Source organism: Drosophila nasuta, chromosome 3, assembly GCF_023558535.2.
Source record: "Drosophila nasuta strain 15112-1781.00 chromosome 3, ASM2355853v1, whole genome shotgun sequence".
NCBI lineage: Eukaryota > Metazoa > Arthropoda > Insecta > Diptera > Drosophilidae > Drosophila > Drosophila nasuta.
The window spans coordinates 29,745,090-29,763,610 of record NC_083457.1 but is presented as its reverse complement, the minus strand read 5'-3'; the positions used below and the strand labels follow the sequence as shown (position 1 = coordinate 29,763,610).

General features: G+C 40.4%; 7 protein-coding genes across 8 annotated transcripts; 3 read left to right on the top strand and 4 right to left on the bottom strand.

The window, feature by feature from the left end:
- The first annotated feature begins 30 nt into the window (after window positions 1-30).
- Window positions 31-2,758, top strand: LOC132788630 (hyccin). Its single transcript, XM_060796133.1, has 2 exons — window positions 31-854; window positions 1,038-2,758. Exons 1-2 carry the CDS (start codon window positions 181-183, stop codon window positions 2,056-2,058), a joined length of 1,695 nt encoding a protein of 564 aa, XP_060652116.1. The 5' UTR covers window positions 31-180; the 3' UTR covers window positions 2,059-2,758.
- A 26-nt stretch (window positions 2,759-2,784) lies between these two features.
- Window positions 2,785-3,773, bottom strand: LOC132788151 (tRNA N(3)-methylcytidine methyltransferase METTL6; the record flags this gene model as incomplete). Its single annotated transcript, XM_060795481.1, has 1 exon — window positions 2,785-3,773. A coding segment is annotated over one exon (861 nt), but the record flags the coding sequence as incomplete, so codon positions are not given.
- A 435-nt stretch (window positions 3,774-4,208) lies between these two features.
- On the bottom strand, window positions 4,209-11,054 carry LOC132788633 (uncharacterized). Of its 2 annotated transcripts, none has more exons than XM_060796138.1 (6): window positions 10,212-11,054; window positions 5,776-6,070; window positions 5,041-5,718; window positions 4,911-4,988; window positions 4,605-4,860; window positions 4,209-4,543 (listed from the first exon to the last, which is right to left on the bottom strand). In XM_060796138.1, the coding sequence occupies exons 2-6, from the start codon at window positions 5,954-5,956 to the stop codon at window positions 4,390-4,392; spliced, it is 1,347 nt and encodes a 448-aa protein (XP_060652121.1). In that variant the 5' UTR covers window positions 5,957-6,070; window positions 10,212-11,054; the 3' UTR covers window positions 4,209-4,389. The 2 variants fall into 2 exon arrangements, with proteins under 2 accessions (XP_060652121.1, XP_060652122.1); XM_060796139.1 differs by having other exon boundaries at window positions 4,605-4,839; window positions 10,212-11,050.
- Window positions 11,055-11,358: 304 nt separating this feature from the next.
- Window positions 11,359-13,314, bottom strand: LOC132788634 (ataxin-10). The gene is made up of 3 exons (XM_060796140.1): window positions 13,142-13,314; window positions 11,997-13,086; window positions 11,359-11,938 (listed from the first exon to the last, which is right to left on the bottom strand). The coding sequence occupies exons 1-3, from the start codon at window positions 13,157-13,159 to the stop codon at window positions 11,772-11,774; spliced, it is 1,275 nt and encodes a 424-aa protein (XP_060652123.1). The 5' UTR covers window positions 13,160-13,314; the 3' UTR covers window positions 11,359-11,771.
- A 138-nt stretch (window positions 13,315-13,452) lies between these two features.
- On the top strand, window positions 13,453-15,026 carry LOC132788637 (presenilins-associated rhomboid-like protein, mitochondrial). The gene is made up of 6 exons (XM_060796142.1): window positions 13,453-13,608; window positions 13,683-13,875; window positions 13,939-14,233; window positions 14,314-14,534; window positions 14,603-14,802; window positions 14,863-15,026. The coding sequence occupies exons 1-6, from the start codon at window positions 13,562-13,564 to the stop codon at window positions 14,951-14,953; spliced, it is 1,047 nt and encodes a 348-aa protein (XP_060652125.1). The 5' UTR covers window positions 13,453-13,561; the 3' UTR covers window positions 14,954-15,026.
- On the bottom strand, window positions 14,645-15,805 carry LOC132788640 (RNA-binding protein 48). Its single transcript, XM_060796146.1, has 3 exons — window positions 15,617-15,805; window positions 15,418-15,562; window positions 14,645-15,358 (listed from the first exon to the last, which is right to left on the bottom strand). The coding sequence occupies exons 1-3, from the start codon at window positions 15,701-15,703 to the stop codon at window positions 15,093-15,095; spliced, it is 498 nt and encodes a 165-aa protein (XP_060652129.1). The 5' UTR covers window positions 15,704-15,805; the 3' UTR covers window positions 14,645-15,092.
- A 140-nt stretch (window positions 15,806-15,945) lies between these two features.
- LOC132788636 (ribonucleoside-diphosphate reductase subunit M2) lies at window positions 15,946-18,125 on the top strand. The gene is made up of 3 exons (XM_060796141.1): window positions 15,946-16,146; window positions 16,399-16,614; window positions 16,961-18,125. Exons 1-3 carry the CDS (start codon window positions 16,081-16,083, stop codon window positions 17,840-17,842), a joined length of 1,164 nt encoding a protein of 387 aa, XP_060652124.1. The 5' UTR covers window positions 15,946-16,080; the 3' UTR covers window positions 17,843-18,125.
- The last annotated feature ends 396 nt before the right edge of the window (window positions 18,126-18,521 follow it).

Here is an 18,521-nt window from a genome sequence, read left to right as displayed (position 1 = left end):
TTAAATTTATTAAATCGAAGAAGTTAAATCTTTTGAGCCGGTTCCGCTGAGTTAATGTTAGTGTCGCGCATGCAGCCCTGCGCAGATATGCAAGGTTTATGTGTGAAAGAAAAAAAATTAGACGAAAGCAGATAGAGCACATTAATTAAGCATATTACTCCATACATAACATACATAACAATGGCCGAATTGGTGAAAGACTGGCTGGCGGATTATCAGCGCGCTCGCCGTCAGCCAACCGAGTCCGAGGCATTTGTTGTGGAGCATGAAACGGATCCCGAAATTGCCGAGGCCATCTTTACGATATTTAATGAACGGCAACGCAACGAGGACCTAATCCACGATATATGCCAGCAACTCTTGGCCTTCTATCGCGCCCCCGAGGTAGCGCTACATAAATTCCCATTGCAGTTCATACCCGTCTTGATATACACGTACCTTCATGCGGTGGCCGCTGGTGACAAGAAGGCGTCCCGTGGCGTCGAGACACTGCTAATATGCATTTACAATGGCGAGGTGTCCACCGATGATGGCGGCCAGAAGGTAGTTGCATTTCGGATGCCAATACTGGCCCAAGCGTCCGTCTACCATGAGGTAAAGAATCTGCCAATGACGGATCTGAGGCGCTGGGAGGAGAATTGCAATCGGGAGGTCAAATGGGGGCCACACTTGCGCATTGAATCGATCAATGCTCAGAACCGGATGCGTATCCTGACGGCGCTCCTTTTTTGTTACAATCAGCAGGTGAGCCTCACCCAAAAGTCGTCGTTGCTGCATCTATGCCGTGTAACATCGCAGCTGGTGAATCAGGGCTTCACCACCAAGTCGGGCCATGGTCATCGCATGAGCTATGGGTAAGCACATAAAACTAAGCCATTGCCACGACTCACCTTTGCTCAAGTGCAAACCAAGTGGCTTGCTAATTACATGAGTCACCTACAAACCCATTTGTATCGTGCAAATTGCTTTTTGAGAAGCCAATTTGTATTTCAGTTAGCTACTAGAAAATATTGATTAACTGAATATTGCTTTTGTAGATCGGATCCAGCTACAGGTGCGACATTTCCTAAGCCTTCCTCACCGCGCATACCGCTCTCTGCATCCTTTCTAATCGAACTGGTGCACGCCATCTACTATGCGATGTTCAATGGCTATGGCACGATTGCCATACAAACACTAGAGGACATACACAATCGTGCCAGCTACGAGATGTATACGGAATTGATACTGGTAACAAATGCGGTGCGAAATTCGCTGCACGCTAATCCATCTGGTCAGCCCAATGATGGACCAATGGGTCTGAGTGTAGCGCTGACGCCGGCCACCAACACGGTGACCACATCCGTCTCGAAGTCAATGATCACAAACGCATCATTCCGTACGAAAAAACTGCCCGATGACATACCCATCCAAGTACAGGATCTCACAATGACACTGGCCCCACAGCAGCTGGCTAGTGTATCAGAGGAAACGGAGCCGGGTGCTAAGGAGTCGCCATCGACCAAGGAGAGCAGCGGCACACGCACTTCGATCATTAGGCCAAGCATGGAGGGTATAAAAGCGCAGGCACACAAGGCACTTATTGCTGGCTTCAAGAAGTCCAAGGATAAGGAGAAGGAAAAGGATAAGGAGCCGCCGAAACCACCACAACGTAAGTTTGACAAGCACACGCAGAGGAACTCACTGCTGCAGCTGCAGTCTCAGACAACGGATGATTACGAGAAGAGTCCGCTGACGGTGAGCAAGTCGAAGACATACGATGCCGTCGGGGATCCGCAACCCACCGACATGTTGCCAATGCAAACGCTTTCGCTGATCAATGAGAATGGCAGCAATAGCTTCAGCATCGATAGCGACATGAATGATGGCATTGCTGCTGTTCTGGCTGGCCAGGGCAACAACGTTCCAGCCGGTACTATGGCCTCGATGAACAGCAACACAACGTCCATCACGAGCAGTGATTTGTTGACCAAAAGCTTTGATTCCAGCGTCGAGATGACACCAATGGGTCACAGCAATAGCAATGGTGGCAAATTGGCCGAACATGGTCTGGAATAGTGTGCGTGTGTGTGTGCAACCATTCCGAGTTCATTAACAAGCCAAGTGTAGCCAAAATACATGTATATTTATTATGTATATCATTACTACATATGTATGCTATATATTACGATATTCGCACGTTACCTTTTGGGTATTAACTGACGAACAAAACAGGGGCTATGTTGGGGAGTTATGAACTGTGTAATTGTAAATCGCTGTTTATCGCATAGTAATACTTAAAAAGTTTGAATTTGTTAAAGTTTATTGTCACTCTTAGTTGTTCGTATGTGGCGCATGTACGCATTGTATTATTGTATTGTATTCTAATTGTTGGTAAAATGTACATTACTAATTATGTAATTTTCGTTTAGGTTTAAGCGTTCAAAGTCTTACACACATACACAAACATACACCCCACACATAAATAAACAATTATACATACAACTAATATAGCCAAGTAACCGCAACTGTGCAGCTACTCATTTAAATGAAAGTTTACTAATTCCAAAATGCTACAACGGATAGCATTTCCTTGATGAATTTAATTGTGCAATTATCTGGTTCAAGAATTCGTTATAATGAATGTAATCCTTGGGTACAGAATGTATGTATCCTTTTCCAGGAGCCGGTTCCAAAAAGTTGAAACAAAAAAAAAACACATTTGTTAAGCAATTGCAACGTATACAAGACATACCATTATCCGTATATACAAAAATTACATATGTATTAACATATACAATTCAAATACATACAAAATATTTATTGAACGTTGACTTACAACCAATGTTAATATTGATTTAAACTAAAGAAATATATATATATATGTATACCTAAATGAAAGGGAACTGACGAATGAGTGTTATGATACTTAATCATTGCGACTTTATCCGTTTTCTGAATTTTCCCTGCAGAAAGATGCGCGGCACATCGATTCCCTCCTTCAGATTTAAGGTTCGTCGATGCACATAGTTATTGCTAATCACCTCGAAATCGCTGTCGTTGAAGAGCTGTGCCAATTCCTGCTCAGCGAAGTAGTAACTGCGTGTGCCGTCCTGCCGCATATAGAGATTCTCGGCAATTTTGTGGCCCGGCTTGAAGCGCAGTTGTGCCATATCGTAGAGCCCATAATCTCGGAACAACACCAAGCCACCCGGTTTGAGCAATTTCCCAAGGTTCGCAATTACTGCTTTGAATTTATCCGGATGAATGGCGGACAGTACAAAAATCATTGTGCACACATCCAAGCTTTCGGGTGCAATGTGCTCATGAACCTGTTGCGACGTAATGTCACATTGAAACGCTGTTATGTGCTTGGTATCGTAGAGGGAATTGGAACGCACAAATTCCACAGCACGTGGAGAAAAGTCACAAGCATAGAAATAGAATCCAGCATTTGTTTCTTCCTTTATCTGTTCCTCTAGTAATGGAAATACTAGATTTCCAACACCGCAACCTACTTCCAAGAGAGTACGCTTCTCTTGTGGACCAGTTGGTGCACTTGCCTGGTCAGCCAGCAGTTCCTGGAATTCGCGCGTTGTCCAATGACGATCCTTAAAAAACCGCGTCTCATTTCTCTTGTAGAATAAGTCCCAGTGTCTCTGGGCATCAATCTCCAATTTATTTGCTTTGAACTCAGGTACCAGGCGCTTGTTCTGCTCTTCTAGCTTATCTTTTTCGTCAGCAGTTAGCTCTTTCGTTCGATTAGTAATTATATCAGGTTCCATTTCATTTAGGTTTTAAATAATACGGTTGGTTTATAACCCAAATACAATAAACAGCATGTGCTGTGTGGCCAACACACTATTGCGATAGCCCGCAATATTGCCCGCTGCATTGTTTGTTTACGTCACAATTTTATATTTGAGAACATTTTTTAAAAATTTCATCCGCTCTGGACTCATTTGATAAAGCTCTATAGCCATTATCAATATCCAATAACAAACAATATCTATCATTATTGTTTGTACACTCCAGTAAAGCATAGAGAAAATTAATTATGTGTTGAGCTATCTTGTGAATTTTTTTCCTATGCCGCACAATATCGGCTAATCGAGAATTCCTTAACGCACCCATGTGTTTATTATTTATCGAAATCATAATTTGTAGCTTCAATCGATACTCACTTCGATTAAAAAAAAAACCGCTGGAAAATAAAATTCAAATTTAAATATAATTACAGTTAAACGAGAGATTTATTTATTGGGCTGTGAATTTTTTACATTATTAATAACTAAAGTCTCGAATTATATGTATGTATTATTAAGAAGATAACAAGTAACAAAAGTGAAACTACAACAGTAGTGTCGATTTCAATGGTCTTTGATGGCCAGGTGAAGAAGAGGACCGATCTTATCTGCCCATTATGGTGGGTTCATCCGCCATAGCAAGTTCATCATTGGGTGCTTTAGCACCCTTCTTCTTACCCGAATACCACAGGAACATTAAACCGCACAGAATATTAACCCCAAATGTAAACCACGCCAGAAAAACGCCGTAGCCCCAACTAAAAAAATAAAATTACTTTTGTCAATAACAATAAATTTGGGTATTAAAAATATACTTACGTCAATTCCGCACCATCCGGATATGCATAGAACAAATGTGTACTGGTGTAGTCGATAGAGGAGAACAACACTTGCAATACTACCAGAGCTGTGGATGCAGCTACCAAATGAATGCCACCAGCCAGACGCTTGAACATGTAGCGTGGATTCATAAACGTATAAAAGGAGAACACTGCTCCCAGGCTCATGACGAATAGCGTGATGCAGGCAAAAGATGCCTGCGTCCGTATGTAATCTGCAATGGGGTACCACATCACTACCAATAAAAAACTGCAAAAACCTTCCTTATATTCTTGATGCACTTACTCATTAACTCGTCATCGAAACCTGGTTCACTGCGCAGCGCGTTGGAGTTGGGGAACATGTCGATGTACTTGCAACGCGCTATTCAAGTGGATAATTAATAGATGAACTTGCATCATTTGGAATTACTTACGGTAGGGTATATAGCTGTAGAAGTTAGTCTGCCCGCCTCCCTTGGGCGGCTTCGGGGGCACCAGTATCAATATGACACGCTCATCGTTGAGCACATAGGCGGGAATGCCAATGTCTCGAATGTAGGTGCCCAATAGGCGCACCACCAGCGGATAATCCGTCCAGTTACTAAATATGGACAGCTGTGCCACCTCTGGTATTACATAGTACGACCAGGTGTTGTTATACTTGACCTTCTGCAGAGCTGTTCCAAATGTTTTCCGTTCAATGATGCCCTTAACGTCGAGCGGATTGATTTCAATGGGTTTGGCTAAGGTCGCATTTAACTCGTGCTGACCCAGCTCTGCGGATATGACAAGCTTATGGAAGGCTTTACGATAAGTTTTGAACTCCTCTTCTTCGCCACGTGCCCAATGGGCAAACATGTGACGTCTTGCAGCCTCAGTAAAATTCTCCGATGCATCTAGCTTTTCTGCAGCAAAATTTCGAATGAACTCCATGTGTGAGAGATTACGCTTGGCATCGTTGATTAATGTTTGCGAGGTATACGACATGGAGCTAAAGTTGCGCACCACCTGGGCATTGCTCAAGGCATTCGGAACGATCGAGTTGCGACAATGGCGCCACAGTCCTGAGTGTGAAGACATAAAGAAGCGTCTCGATTCCGGTATGAAGATGCCTGTGAATGATCAAAATGATAAACGCAAGTAAAGTGACTGTGTAATTGTATAAATACCTGTGCCGCCAGATATGATAATCCAGTGATCCGTTGAAATGGCCACAATCCAAATGATGAGCGAGAGAACCATCAACAAGCTACAGCCGAGGAGGACACGACGCTGAAACATGTATGCCTCCATAAGAGGTCGTCTGGCCTCATCTCGGCCAATGGTCGAGGTTGAAACGTCGCGTATCATTTTTCATCAACCTTCCACTACTTTCTACGGGCTTAGCAGTTGTGTGGCCGACTGTTTGCGGTCTCCGGACGATACCAATGGGAAATCCACACGCACATGGGACAGGGCACGTTCCTGTTGAATGTCATGAATAAGTGTAAGGCGCCACAAAGTAAGTTAGTTAAACAAATGAAGCACATTAAGTATACGTATTGCTGTCGCTGAGTAAATGAAGTCACATTGCGTATACGCATCGTTCTACAAGGCACACAGCAATTTGTGCTGCTCGAGCTCGCGTATGCTTGTCGGTGTGTGTGTGTGTGTGTGCGTGCGCGTTTATTCTCTCACATCGTCATAATTATAATTCAGCAGGTGTTTGGCGGAATTTACGCGATTTTCTTTTATATTTTACCACTTTTTCCGCTGTTTCACTTCGGACGGATTCTCGCTATAGACTATTTTTAGTTCGCAAGCTCAATATTTAAAACATCATATTTTACGCTCATTTTGTCTGGCACTAACCATTTATTATGCTGCTTTGGAGAATTTATTTATTTACATGTTGACTCTGGCGTTGACGCTTTGCCAACGAAAACGATTTGAAAACCGTTCTATGGTTGTTTTTTTCTTTTTATTTTTCACTTTTTTCTTTCACTTTGACAGAAATTAAGCAAATTAGTGAAGACATTCAGAAAAACACCAAAAAACAACAAATTGAAAAATGAGAAGAAATAATGCGAATTCTTTGAAATAATGTTCCATTCTACATATTTATTATTTTTCTTAAATTTTAATATTTTTTATTTTTTGTGTTTGCAAATATTTGTCGAGAATTAGGTGCGCCAGCGTGGGAGTCTACGGTGACAGCGGGGAACAGGACGTGGGAACTGTCGTGTGCGTGTGAAAGTGCCATACAGTCAAAAGGCATGTGTACATAACGTGCACATAGTCAGGTTTTTCCTTTTTCCTTTTTATTTATAATATGAATATACTTAAATTGCTTTGTTTTCCCATCAAGATAATAAAGAATATACATATATAAAGATCTGGGAAGAATGTGTACATAATAAAATGTGAAATGTGCTGCGCATTTCGCAGCCAAAAGATGTCATTTTAAACATGGGGAAAACCCCCTCGCGCAATTTGCATTAATAATGGCCATTAAGAAAAAGTTATGATCCCATTTGTATTTGGTTTTAATGACACAATTAATTGCAAAACATTCTCTTCTCTGACTTCATTCTCTAGTGATGCGTTCTTGGGGATACGTGCTACGGATACGTTGCATGCCACACTTTCAGTGGAGATCCAAGATCGCTTCCGCAATGTATTTTTAAACAAACTGCAGTGGAGTTGCATTTACGTCATTCGGTTGAAGTGCGTCATTTGCCACATTTAAATAGGCAGCGAGATCTCACTCGCTCTCCATCTTTTTGTGGCAGAGTTCTATGCACGTGTGTTTGTGTATGAAGATTACACCCACGAGTGCCACAGATTTGTATACCCGGGACCCTTAAGGTGCAAGGGTATGAGGACATGATGACTAATTTGTGTTAGATATAAAAAAAGGATTACATCTACATATTTAACACAATTACTCTGTCATTAATATCATTAATGAAACATCAAAATCTATGTTAGGATTTGAACATAGATCAAATTGGTGTTGAAATAATTTAGGGTTTTGTCACATTTTTCAAATTAAAAAAATTAAAACCCAAAAATTCCTTGGCTTAGCGTTTTAATTGTAATCCTGTATCAATGTACATATGTATCCATGATGAAATGATGAGGTATCTCGCCGTCGAATATAATTGAGCATAGCTTTTTTTACTTTTGTGTTTTTTTTGTTCGTGGTTTATTTTCTCGTTTATTTTATTTTGTGTTCGGTACCAAAATTTTACTTTACGCGTTTGGCGCGCTCGCCATTTGTTTTAAACAAATTTGTCTTAACATTCACGTATTTTTAGACAAAATGTACAGTTAAAAGTCTGAATACACTCTCAGCGTAATGTATTGTACAATGTGCATACAGTATGTCAAGAAACTCTTTACACACTGAAAAAAACACATATTTTTTGACTTTGCATGCAAAAATAACGCCTTTAGTTATTATTTTTCAATATTTTTTTAATGCAGATCTATTATTTAGCAAATTTCAAATTAGTATGTACAAAAATAAAAACAATATAACGAAAGGGAAAATTTTAAATCAACAAAATATAAGTTTACACATTTTTGACACTGTCAAGAAAGTGTTTACACACTTTAGTTTTCGATTCTGTTTTGTTCTATTTTTAGAAAAAACTGTACTTTATTGTTAACTATGCTTCTGCACTATTCGCTATTTTTGCATTCCTTTTCATTCAATTGCGAAATCTTGCTACGCACTTGTCAAAAAATCTGATTTTTAAATTATTTAACATGCCTGGAGCTGGTTTGACTTTTAACGTTACCCAATTGACTTATTATAGTCACAAAATTGGAAAATCTGTAGCTTAGCTAGTGGAGCTACTTGGGGTACCGCGAAAAATAATTTATAATGCTCCAAATCGAGCCGAAAATGAAGAAAAACAGGAAGCAAAGTGTGGAAATGGTCGAAAACTGGATATTGACGAGCGGGCAGACCGCCTTATTATGGGCATGGTTCGTCAAAACCCCCAAATTTTGATCAGAACCCATGCCAAGGAGTTGTAAGAAGGGTGTGACACGGTCAATTCGCATGAAACCGTCCGCTAACTAATTCTGCGGAGCAAACACTATTTTCCCAATTGTACTGTTGGAATGATGTTGCGCTGATGTAAGGCTGTTAACGACTTGTGCCATACTCTAGTTGGTCCATCAATGTAGTATAGCATTTTTTTTGGTTTGGACATAGAGTACGACGACATCCCAATAGTTGTCCGGCGTGATAGTCATGTTAAAAGCCAAAATTTAAGCGTTTTCAACATTTACTTTCGAAAGCAGCGGCTTCTTACGCGCAACCGTTTCAACGGTTGAAGAGTGTTTGCTCCGCAGAATTAGTTGCCGGATGGTTTCATGCGAATTGACCGTGTCACACCCTTCTTACAACTCCTTGGCATGGGTTCTGATCAAAATTTGGGGGTTTTGACGAACCATGCCCATAATAAGGCGGTCTGCCCGCTCGTCAATATCCATTTTTCGACCATTTCCACACTTTGCTTCCTGTTTTTCTTCATTTTCGGCTCGATTTGGAGCATTATAAATTATTTTTCGCGGTACCCCAAGTAGCTCCACTAGCTAAGCTACAGATTTTCCAATTTTGTGACTATAATAAGTCAATTGGGTAACGTTAAAAGTCAAACCAGCTCCAGGCATGTTAAATAATTTAAAAATCAGATTTTTGACAAGTGCGTAGCAAGATTTCGCAATTGAATGAAAAGGAATGCAAAAATAGCGAATAGTGCAGAAGCATAGATAACAATAAAGTACAGTTTTTTCAAAAAATAGAACAAAACAGAATCGAAAACTAAAGTGAGTAAACACTTTCTTGACAGTGTCAAAAATGTGTAAACTCATATTTTGTTGATTTAAAATTTTCCCTTTCGACGTATTGTTTTTATTTTTGTACATACTAATTTGAAATTTGCTAAATAATAGATCTGCATTAAAAAAATATTGAAAAATAATAACCAAAGGCGTTATTTTTGCATGCAAAGTCAAAAAATATGTGTTTTTTTCAGTGTGTAAAGAGTTTCTTGACATACTGTATATCTTTCGACCTGGCGGAATGACTGACTGCCTGACAAAACCGCCGAAATGCTCATTTTTCACATCTTGTCGTCTCATTGTTTGCTTGAGGCAGCTTTTCACATATTGACACTTTTGACAGAACAATTTTTTATTTATTTATATGTAGGATTTGTAATGTTTAAATTATGTGTATTTTGAGCTCGCCCACACAATCGCACACACAAACACACACATTTGCATCTTAATCGAAAATAAAATAAATCTTATGCAAAAAAGATTGTGGTCAAGATTCATTCATTGCAATTGTCGCGATTGTGCACTTAATTTGATTTATTTTTATTTCAGTTAAGACTTTGTATAAATCAAGGTCTAGCTGTGCGTTGCATTAAATTCGAATTTTGAATTACAAGTTTTTGAATGCATCGTAAATCGTAAATCGCCACGTCTCGATCTTAACTGTCTCAAATGTGTTTACAGTTTAGATTTTTATCGTTATATAAGTGCAGACACACAAAACATAAAGCGAAGAATGCGTTAGAATAATGACTGCAACATTGTTTACCATTAAAGCTTCCGATCTTGCACAAAAGTTATAGTTTACGGTCGATCGATTCGCTGGATTTTCTTTTGATTTGTTTAGCTTATCGTTCAAAGCGCGCACAATTTAAAAATGTGAAATTGTTGGCTAGACTCTCAACTAAAAACCAATGCGATAACAAATAAATAAATATACTATATACGAATACTAGAGCTAAACGAAGACGTTTAAAAATATAAAAGCGACGGAGGAGGCGATGGCGTTCACATTCACGTTCACGTATACGGATTTTCCACAATACAAATCAAAATGCGCACACAGAAGACGACGGACGTTGGGAGAGATTTGGCGATCGCCACAAAACACGGCCGCTGACTACTACTACTGCTGATGCTGCTGCTACTGCTGCCTGCCTGCTGGCTAATGCAGAGCACAATCACAGACTGACTGACTACTCTACTAGCAACGAGCAACAAGCAACAAGCAGAAACAGCGAAACAACGGCAACAGAGCCAGGCAGAAGCAGCGCCAGTGGTTGCCCTGGTCGCGATGGCGTCGATGGTGGGAGCACGATAAAACAAAAGAAGGCATGAGCAGCCAAGGAGCGAAGCACCCAATCTACGTTTCTATTGTTGCTTGCTTTTGGCCGGCGGCGCTGATTTGCGAGCGTAAAAAGGCCCCGCAACATAAACATAACATAATTGCGGCGTTGGCGGCGCGCGTTCTACATACAAGAATTTTGATATACAATTTCGGGGTGGCACCAGACAGACACAGACACAGACTTTGGTGCTTGCTTTTATTTCACTTTTTTCTTTTTTGTCATTATGGCACATGTGTGTAGCATGCGTGTATAAATAAATAAAACCAGTGCATGCCACCTGCAGAAGGCATTGGTAATGGAATGGTCTCAAGCCCAACAAAGCATATAAGACATGAGAACAGCATATCCCGAATAATCGCGAAGCATGAACTCTGCATTGTCGTGAATCTTTGCGTCATCGTTTTTTAATTGCACCATAAAAACAATAGCCAGTGCCTTGTGGCAGTGGCAGTGCGTTAGAGCAATGTCTGTGCCTGTGTGTGTGTGTGTATCCGAGAGTGCTTAAATTTAGAAATTGATGAATTTAGGCATCTCTCTTTTTTAATGATACAGAGCCATGGGCAGCTATTTATATATGCATACTCTTTATTCGTATTCATACTCATACTATATAGTATATACTATAGCAGCCAGCCAGCCAGTCAGTCAGTCAGCCAGCCGCATGCCAGCGCTCATCACCAGGCACATCGTTGTCTGTTCCTCCTCGTCCCGCTAATAATACCATGGCATCGAGGCGGGCCAGCAAGCGTTTTTGGCCCAAAATGCTATTAAACGTTGACAACGAGTTTATGAATGCTGTTAGATCTTTTTGGCATACCATTAGCGCATCATTCAAGCAAACGGGGAGGCGTGCCACGCGCATGACGTTGCCATGTGGTGCGGATCTATACAGCTAAACCACTTGTTAATGCTTATTTGGCAAATGGACAGCGCTCCGCAGCCCGCTGTTAGTGTGAATGGATGTGGTGTGTGTATTCCGTCTATTGCTGTCTGTCTGTGATGCGCAATGCGCCCATATCCAGATTCAATTCACTAAGTATATCGTTGGGAGCAGAGCCTTGCATCGTTAGTCCAGCGATAATTTGTTGCGCTTCCGGACAATTCACACAGGCATTCCTTATGGCCAGAATGCTCCACTCACGCATCACTGCCGAACGTAAAGCAAGTAAGAAAAGATTCTAAGCAGCAATGCAATAGCAACTTACATGGATTACGCGCATCCATCACAGTACATTCGAGTAGTGCGGGCAACAGTTGTGTGTCGACGGCATAGCCTCTGTTCGCCGCATTCTCATACAATAAATTGGCAGTGCATCGCACCAGCAACGTCTTTAGCTCAAAGGAAACCTTTGACTCGTAGTCTGCAGCAATGTTCGAGGTCAGAGCCACTTCCTCCAGTTTTGTCATAGGTTTATCCAAGCTGCCTACGCCATTGGGCTCTTTGCCAGCGGCGACCACACATCGCAGCAAGCTGCTAACATTAATGAACAGCGATTGATCGTCCGCATAGATTTTGGCATACTTTTCCGAGCCACTGGCGCTTGCTATAATGCGCAGCAAGGTGTGTACCTCACGTGGATGCAGTTCGTGGCGTAGTTTCATGGTCTCACGCAATATGCAATCCGATTTCATTCGAAATTCCTTGGCTATGTACTGCAACAGCAAGTTGTGAAGTACACCATTGGGACTGTTTTCTCGCAGATAGTGTGTGACATAGTCTAGAAATGCTATGCGCTCCTCGACAGTTGCCAATCGCTGATAACATTGCACACAGCTTCGTCCATGTTCTACAATGTAGTGCTCCAGCAAAAAGTGCAAATATTCGAAATTGTAATTCGATTCCGTCTCGATGATTGCGCGCCACAGGCGTACACATGTCTCGAACACTACCTGGTCGCTGACCACGTGCGCACCTAGTCCCAGATAGATGTTGTACATGATCATCAGCAGAATATTATTAGAGCTGCCCAATGGCGTCGCAGAGACCTGTTCCGAAATCTGTGCGCCATGTGTTTTCCAAATCGCTTCCTGTGTGCTTTTATTATTTACCACGCTATTGGCCAGCACCTGAAGCGTCACATTGTGCAGCGTTGGTTGTTGTGCTCGCACTATTGGGTTGAATACAACAGATTGCACAAACTGTGCAAACCGAACATTTTTAGCTAACGTCTCTTGGTTGGCACTGCCTTGTGTAAGCAGCAAGCGAACGCGTTTCAGTAGCGTTATAATTTCTGGCTCATTCTCAGCCACGTTCAGACGAGCAATTTGTTGCAGAATGTCGTTGGTTTCGTTGGGCTACAAAAGCTACAAATTAACTCTATAAATAAAAACAAAAATAAACAATATTTACCGGCTCCACATGTTCCATGTTTTTTATTTATCGTGAAACAGTTGATTATTATCGATTCCATTCATCGAAATATTACGTACATTAATGTGGTATTCCCTACGAAAATGATGTTATCAGCTGACAATGTCAATTGCTTTTTCCATGAATATTTAAACAATTTAAACAATTGCTGAAGAACATATATTCATAATGGATAATTGGAAAATCAAAATTGCTTTTAAATAAACTTAAATATTTGTTGAAATAGTGTCCCATTTCTAATAAGATGTGACCAAGTTTCTAATGTGAAAATGCTTTATTTTGTCCTATATTTCGATAAGTATCTTTTAAAAAAACATCTTGCGGTCACGCTTGCTTTGCCTTTTGTCAAAAACAAAAACATTACTTATTTTATGCAAAATTCTTGATTTCCGAATTATTATGCTTGTTCATCGCGCGCTATGTCAAAGCTGGCTATCACAGGTGACGTAAGTAAGCGCTCAAAGAGCCGGCCGGCCACATAATATATGTCATCTAATCGATGAGATTGGGGGAACCTTAGTTACAGATTTCATGCAAATATTGCTAGCAGACACATCCAGCCCAATCAAAGATTTTGGCAGCCGCCAGTTCGTCATTTCCACGCACAGAGAACGAGGAGTAGTAACATAAAACCTAATGTTGGGGAACCGGCGACAGATGGCAATTCGGTGCCGGTAAACAATGTTATCAAAGCGGTGGCGTTCACAGGAGCAGTATGTGATTTCTATTCTTAAGCCACATATGATCTGTGTTTTAATTCATTGTTTGAATTGTAGTTCAGTGTCGGCTGTTTTGCTGGAGCGACCATAATGGAGTACGAGAATACACGTAGCATGATTATATCAAAGGCAAAGCAGGCACGTTTCGGGTGGTTTCAAAATCGATCGATAGCGGATCGCGATAGCTGGTGGCAGTTGAAACAGGATGTACGACGCTTTTGGGATTCCCTATCGCCTGGCGATAAGACATTTGCACCAATCCTAGTAGCCAACTTATTGGCGTTTGGTCTGTGGCGTGTTCCAGCTTTGCGCACCACAATGTTAACATATTTCACATCAAATCCGGCAGCGCGTAAGTTTAATCACATTTAAATCGAGAAGATTACATAATTGTAGTGTTTTTTAAATTGTATTTTAATTATTTTATTGCAGGTATCGTTTGCTGGCCAATGTTCCTGTCGACATTCAGTCACTACTCAGTTATGCATATATTTGCCAATATGTATGTTCTCCACAGCTTTTCAAATGCAGCCGTTTTGTCCTTGGGCAAAGAGCAATTCATGGCCGTCTATTTGAGTGCCGGCGTCTTCTCTAGCTTGATGAGCGTTCTTTACAAGGCGGGCACAAAACATCCGGGCATGTCTTTGGGTGCGGTACGTTTAATTATCCATTTCATCTACACATTCTCAATTACCAAGTCACTAATTTCGCGTTCATGCAGTCGGGAGCCATCATGACCGTCTTGGCCTATGTTTGTGCACAGTATCCTGAAACCCAGTTGAGCATATTGTTCCTGCCTACAGTTACATTCTCTGCCGGCGCAGCTATTAAAGTGATCATGGGCATTGACTTTGCAGGCTGTGTTATGGGCTGGAAGTTCTTTGATCATGCAGCGCACTTAGGTGGTGCCATGTTCGGCATGTAAGTATACTTTGTTATGGGTTACTTTTGAATTATCTGTTAATATGCGATCTTTTGCAGTTTCTGGGCCCACTATGGATCCCAATTGTGGGCGAAACGTATTAGTCTGCTGAACTATTACCACGAACTCCGCAGAACGAAACAAAAGTAATACAAATGACAATATGCAATTGTACAAAATTTTGTGAAATACACACATTGCACTAGCGAATCTAAAAAAAAGATTGTTGAGCCGTAGAGGCTCGTGTTATCCTGGATTAGGTTCAATAAAGCGCCACAACTATAAATTATTAAATATCTACCACTTCGTTCTGCTTCGTCTGCTTAGGCTTAAGTGGTTGCTCTGCCAGATTCCGCTGTATGCGATGACCAATCTCTTTGCGACGTTGCACAAATTTCTCCCTTAGCTCTTGGGGTGTTTCTCTCTCAGGCGCATAAGATATGTGCAAAATGCCACCAAAGAATTGCTTGGCATCTAGTTGCCTCTTAGCTCGACGAGCCTGCTCCACTCTCTCGAAATGTACAGCAAAGACATCGGTGAAAGCTTCAAGATCCACTGTAAGCAATAAGACATCCTTTAGAGATTGTTAATGCAGATTCCAAAAATTACCCAACTCTTCTTAGCCATTTCCGATGTCACACAAATACAGGACAGTAATTTGCCAAAGCCCTGTAATTTATTCTTAATGTTCGCATGTAGATTAACCTTGGGAACGCCAAAAACCATCAAGTGCTTGGACTCAGTAGCAACGGAGTAGACCTGAAAACTATTAGCATTATTTAAAAATACAATAACAGACTATTAAACTCGTACCTTAACTGCCTTTAATTCACGTCCCTGTCTGTATTGCAATCTCGTTGTGCAGTACTCAAAGCGTTTGTGATGTTCAACAGGATCCATATTTTTAAATCAATACCACTTTAATGAAATCATATATAATAATTATTATTTTATAATCACATCAACAAATTGCTGCCTCCTTTAAAATCTCAATTGTTTTGATTTTGTATGTTGGAAAATGCAAGGATCTTACCACTTTACAACACTAATTTGGCAGTCACTTGTTGCGTGCACACAGCTGTTGTGGAAATGTGATGGCGGGAAACAAGATCTATACGCCAGAAATACCCGCCTTGCATAAAAGGCACAAATGAAGATATTTTTCATTCATTGACCCTCGAAAGTTCGAAGAGAGAAGTTACGTACACTCGGAAGTGAATATAGCGTGTTATTATTTTAAAAAAAAAGTGTGAAATACTTATAAAAAAAAGTGCAACATGGCTCAATCTCAAATTGCCGGCAAGGAAAACATTACGGACAACATGGAAAAATTCTCGCTTAAGGTAAATGACACGTTTTATACATAGAAGCGCATGTTATATACACACATTCAATGAAATTATATACAATGCGTGATAAATTAAGTGAAACAGATTAAATGAAACGAGTTAATTAGATGCAATTTGATTATTAGATACCAATTTACGGCAATTTGAGTTTTTGTAAAATATCTTAAAATGCTCATATATTGCACATTGATTGGCATTTGCATATTACGATTTTGCAGTAACCTTCACATTGAAATTTCTTTGCAGAGCCCCAGCAAGAAAATTTTGACCGAAAGCGCCAGCAACGTTCGTAAAATGTCGATAACAAATGAAGACAAGGACGCAACCAAAGCAGTCCAGACTATCATGGAAAAGACTGTCGCCCCTTTTGATCCCAGCTTAGAGCCATTGCTGCGAGAGAATCCCCGCCGGTTTGTCATTTTCCCCATTCAATACCATGACATTTGGCAAATGTACAAAAAGGTGAGAAACAAGATCTTCATACACATGCATATGTACACAGTACATCATAGCGCTTACACATATACATATAAATATGTACATATGTATATGTGATTGTAAACAGCTTGTAAGCATTGACTTTGTGAATTGGGCGGGAAATTTCTTGATAAAGCGCGGCAAAATGGGTCACGTCGCAGACGTGTCAGATAGCATAGCATTAGTAATATTTAACCAAACCAAACAAACAATAAAACGATGGGGAATTAGATTGCAGCTATGATGAAATTGCATTTCCAAGGAAATCATGGACATTTATTATAAATATATAATTAAAAACATGATTTTTTTTTCTTAATTATCTCAACAGGCTGAAGCATCGTTCTGGACCGTCGAAGAAGTGGATCTGTCCAAGGACATGACTGATTGGGCCAAGCTTACGGATAATGAGCGTCATTTCATATCGCATGTGTTGGCCTTCTTTGCTGCTTCTGATGGAATTGTTAACGAAAATCTGGTCGAACGTTTTAGCCAAGAAGTGCAGGTGACCGAGGCACGTTGCTTTTATGGCTTCCAGATTGCCATGGAGAATGTGCATTCCGAAATGTACAGTGTGCTCATTGACACCTATATCAGGGATCCTCATCAGCGAGATTATCTCTTCAATGCCATTGAAACGATGCCGGCTGTTAAGCGGAAGGCAGACTGGGCTCTTTCTTGGATCTCTTCGAAGGCTGCCAACTTTGGTGAACGTATTATTGCTTTTGCTGCTGTTGAAGGCATCTTCTTCAGTGGGAGCTTTGCATCCATCTTCTGGCTGAAGAAGCGTGGACTTATGCCTGGACTTACATTCTCCAACGAATTGATCTCTCGCGATGAAGGTCTGCATTGTGACTTTGCGGTGCTTATGTTCCAACATTTGGTGCAGCGGCCTAGTCGGGAACGCATCATTGAAATCATAACGGATGCTGTGACTATTGAGCAGGAGTTCCTCACCGATGCGCTGCCCGTCAACTTGATTGGCATGAACTGTGCTCTGATGTCCGAATATATCGAGTTTGTCGCTGATCGCCTATTGGTTGAGCTTGGAGTGGGCAAGATTTACAACACAAAGAATCCATTCTCGTTCATGGAAATGATCTCTTTGGATGGCAAAACCAACTTCTTCGAGAAGAAAGTGGGTGAATATCAGCGCATGGGAGTTACATCGAATCGTTTGGACAATGTGTTTACATTAGATGCGGATTTTTAAAACGAATCTATTCGCTTTCCTCACAGCTGCTGGTTCCAGGTGTTATTTAGATACTTTTAATTATATCTCCTTAACTTTCTTTTAGCATGTAAGTCCACAAAATTTGACATATTAATTGATCATCATTGTCATTCCTCTTACCAAAAAATCGTCGTTTTACATATTTTTTAATCACATCAGACATACTACTTGACTTCCATAAAAACATTTTATTTGTACTTATTCAATTATCATAACATTGTACATAACATTTTAAATAAATTTTTATTATACTTAATATTTATGCCTCATCTTTGCATTTCCATTTTTATATAGTACTTGACGAATATACATACATAGTTATGTATGTATGTATGTGTATTCTTATCTAACAGTCTTGTGTCTATTGTAGCTAAATGAGACTTCGAAATGAGCCAAATAAATCTGCTTATGTATTTATTGCTTCGACTTGGCATTTGCAGGGCGGTTTTCGTCGCGCTGCCAATCGCGTAATTTTTATAGTCGATTTGGAAATAATATTTTGTTGCATTCGTAAAGACTTAAAATCTTGTAGGTACATAAAATATACAATAATGTAACTCTTTTATATAACAAACTCTAACGTAAAATAGCTATTTAAACTAGCCAGATCTGACGTGAAAAAGCTACATTCGCAACACTGGTTACATTAATGTTTTAC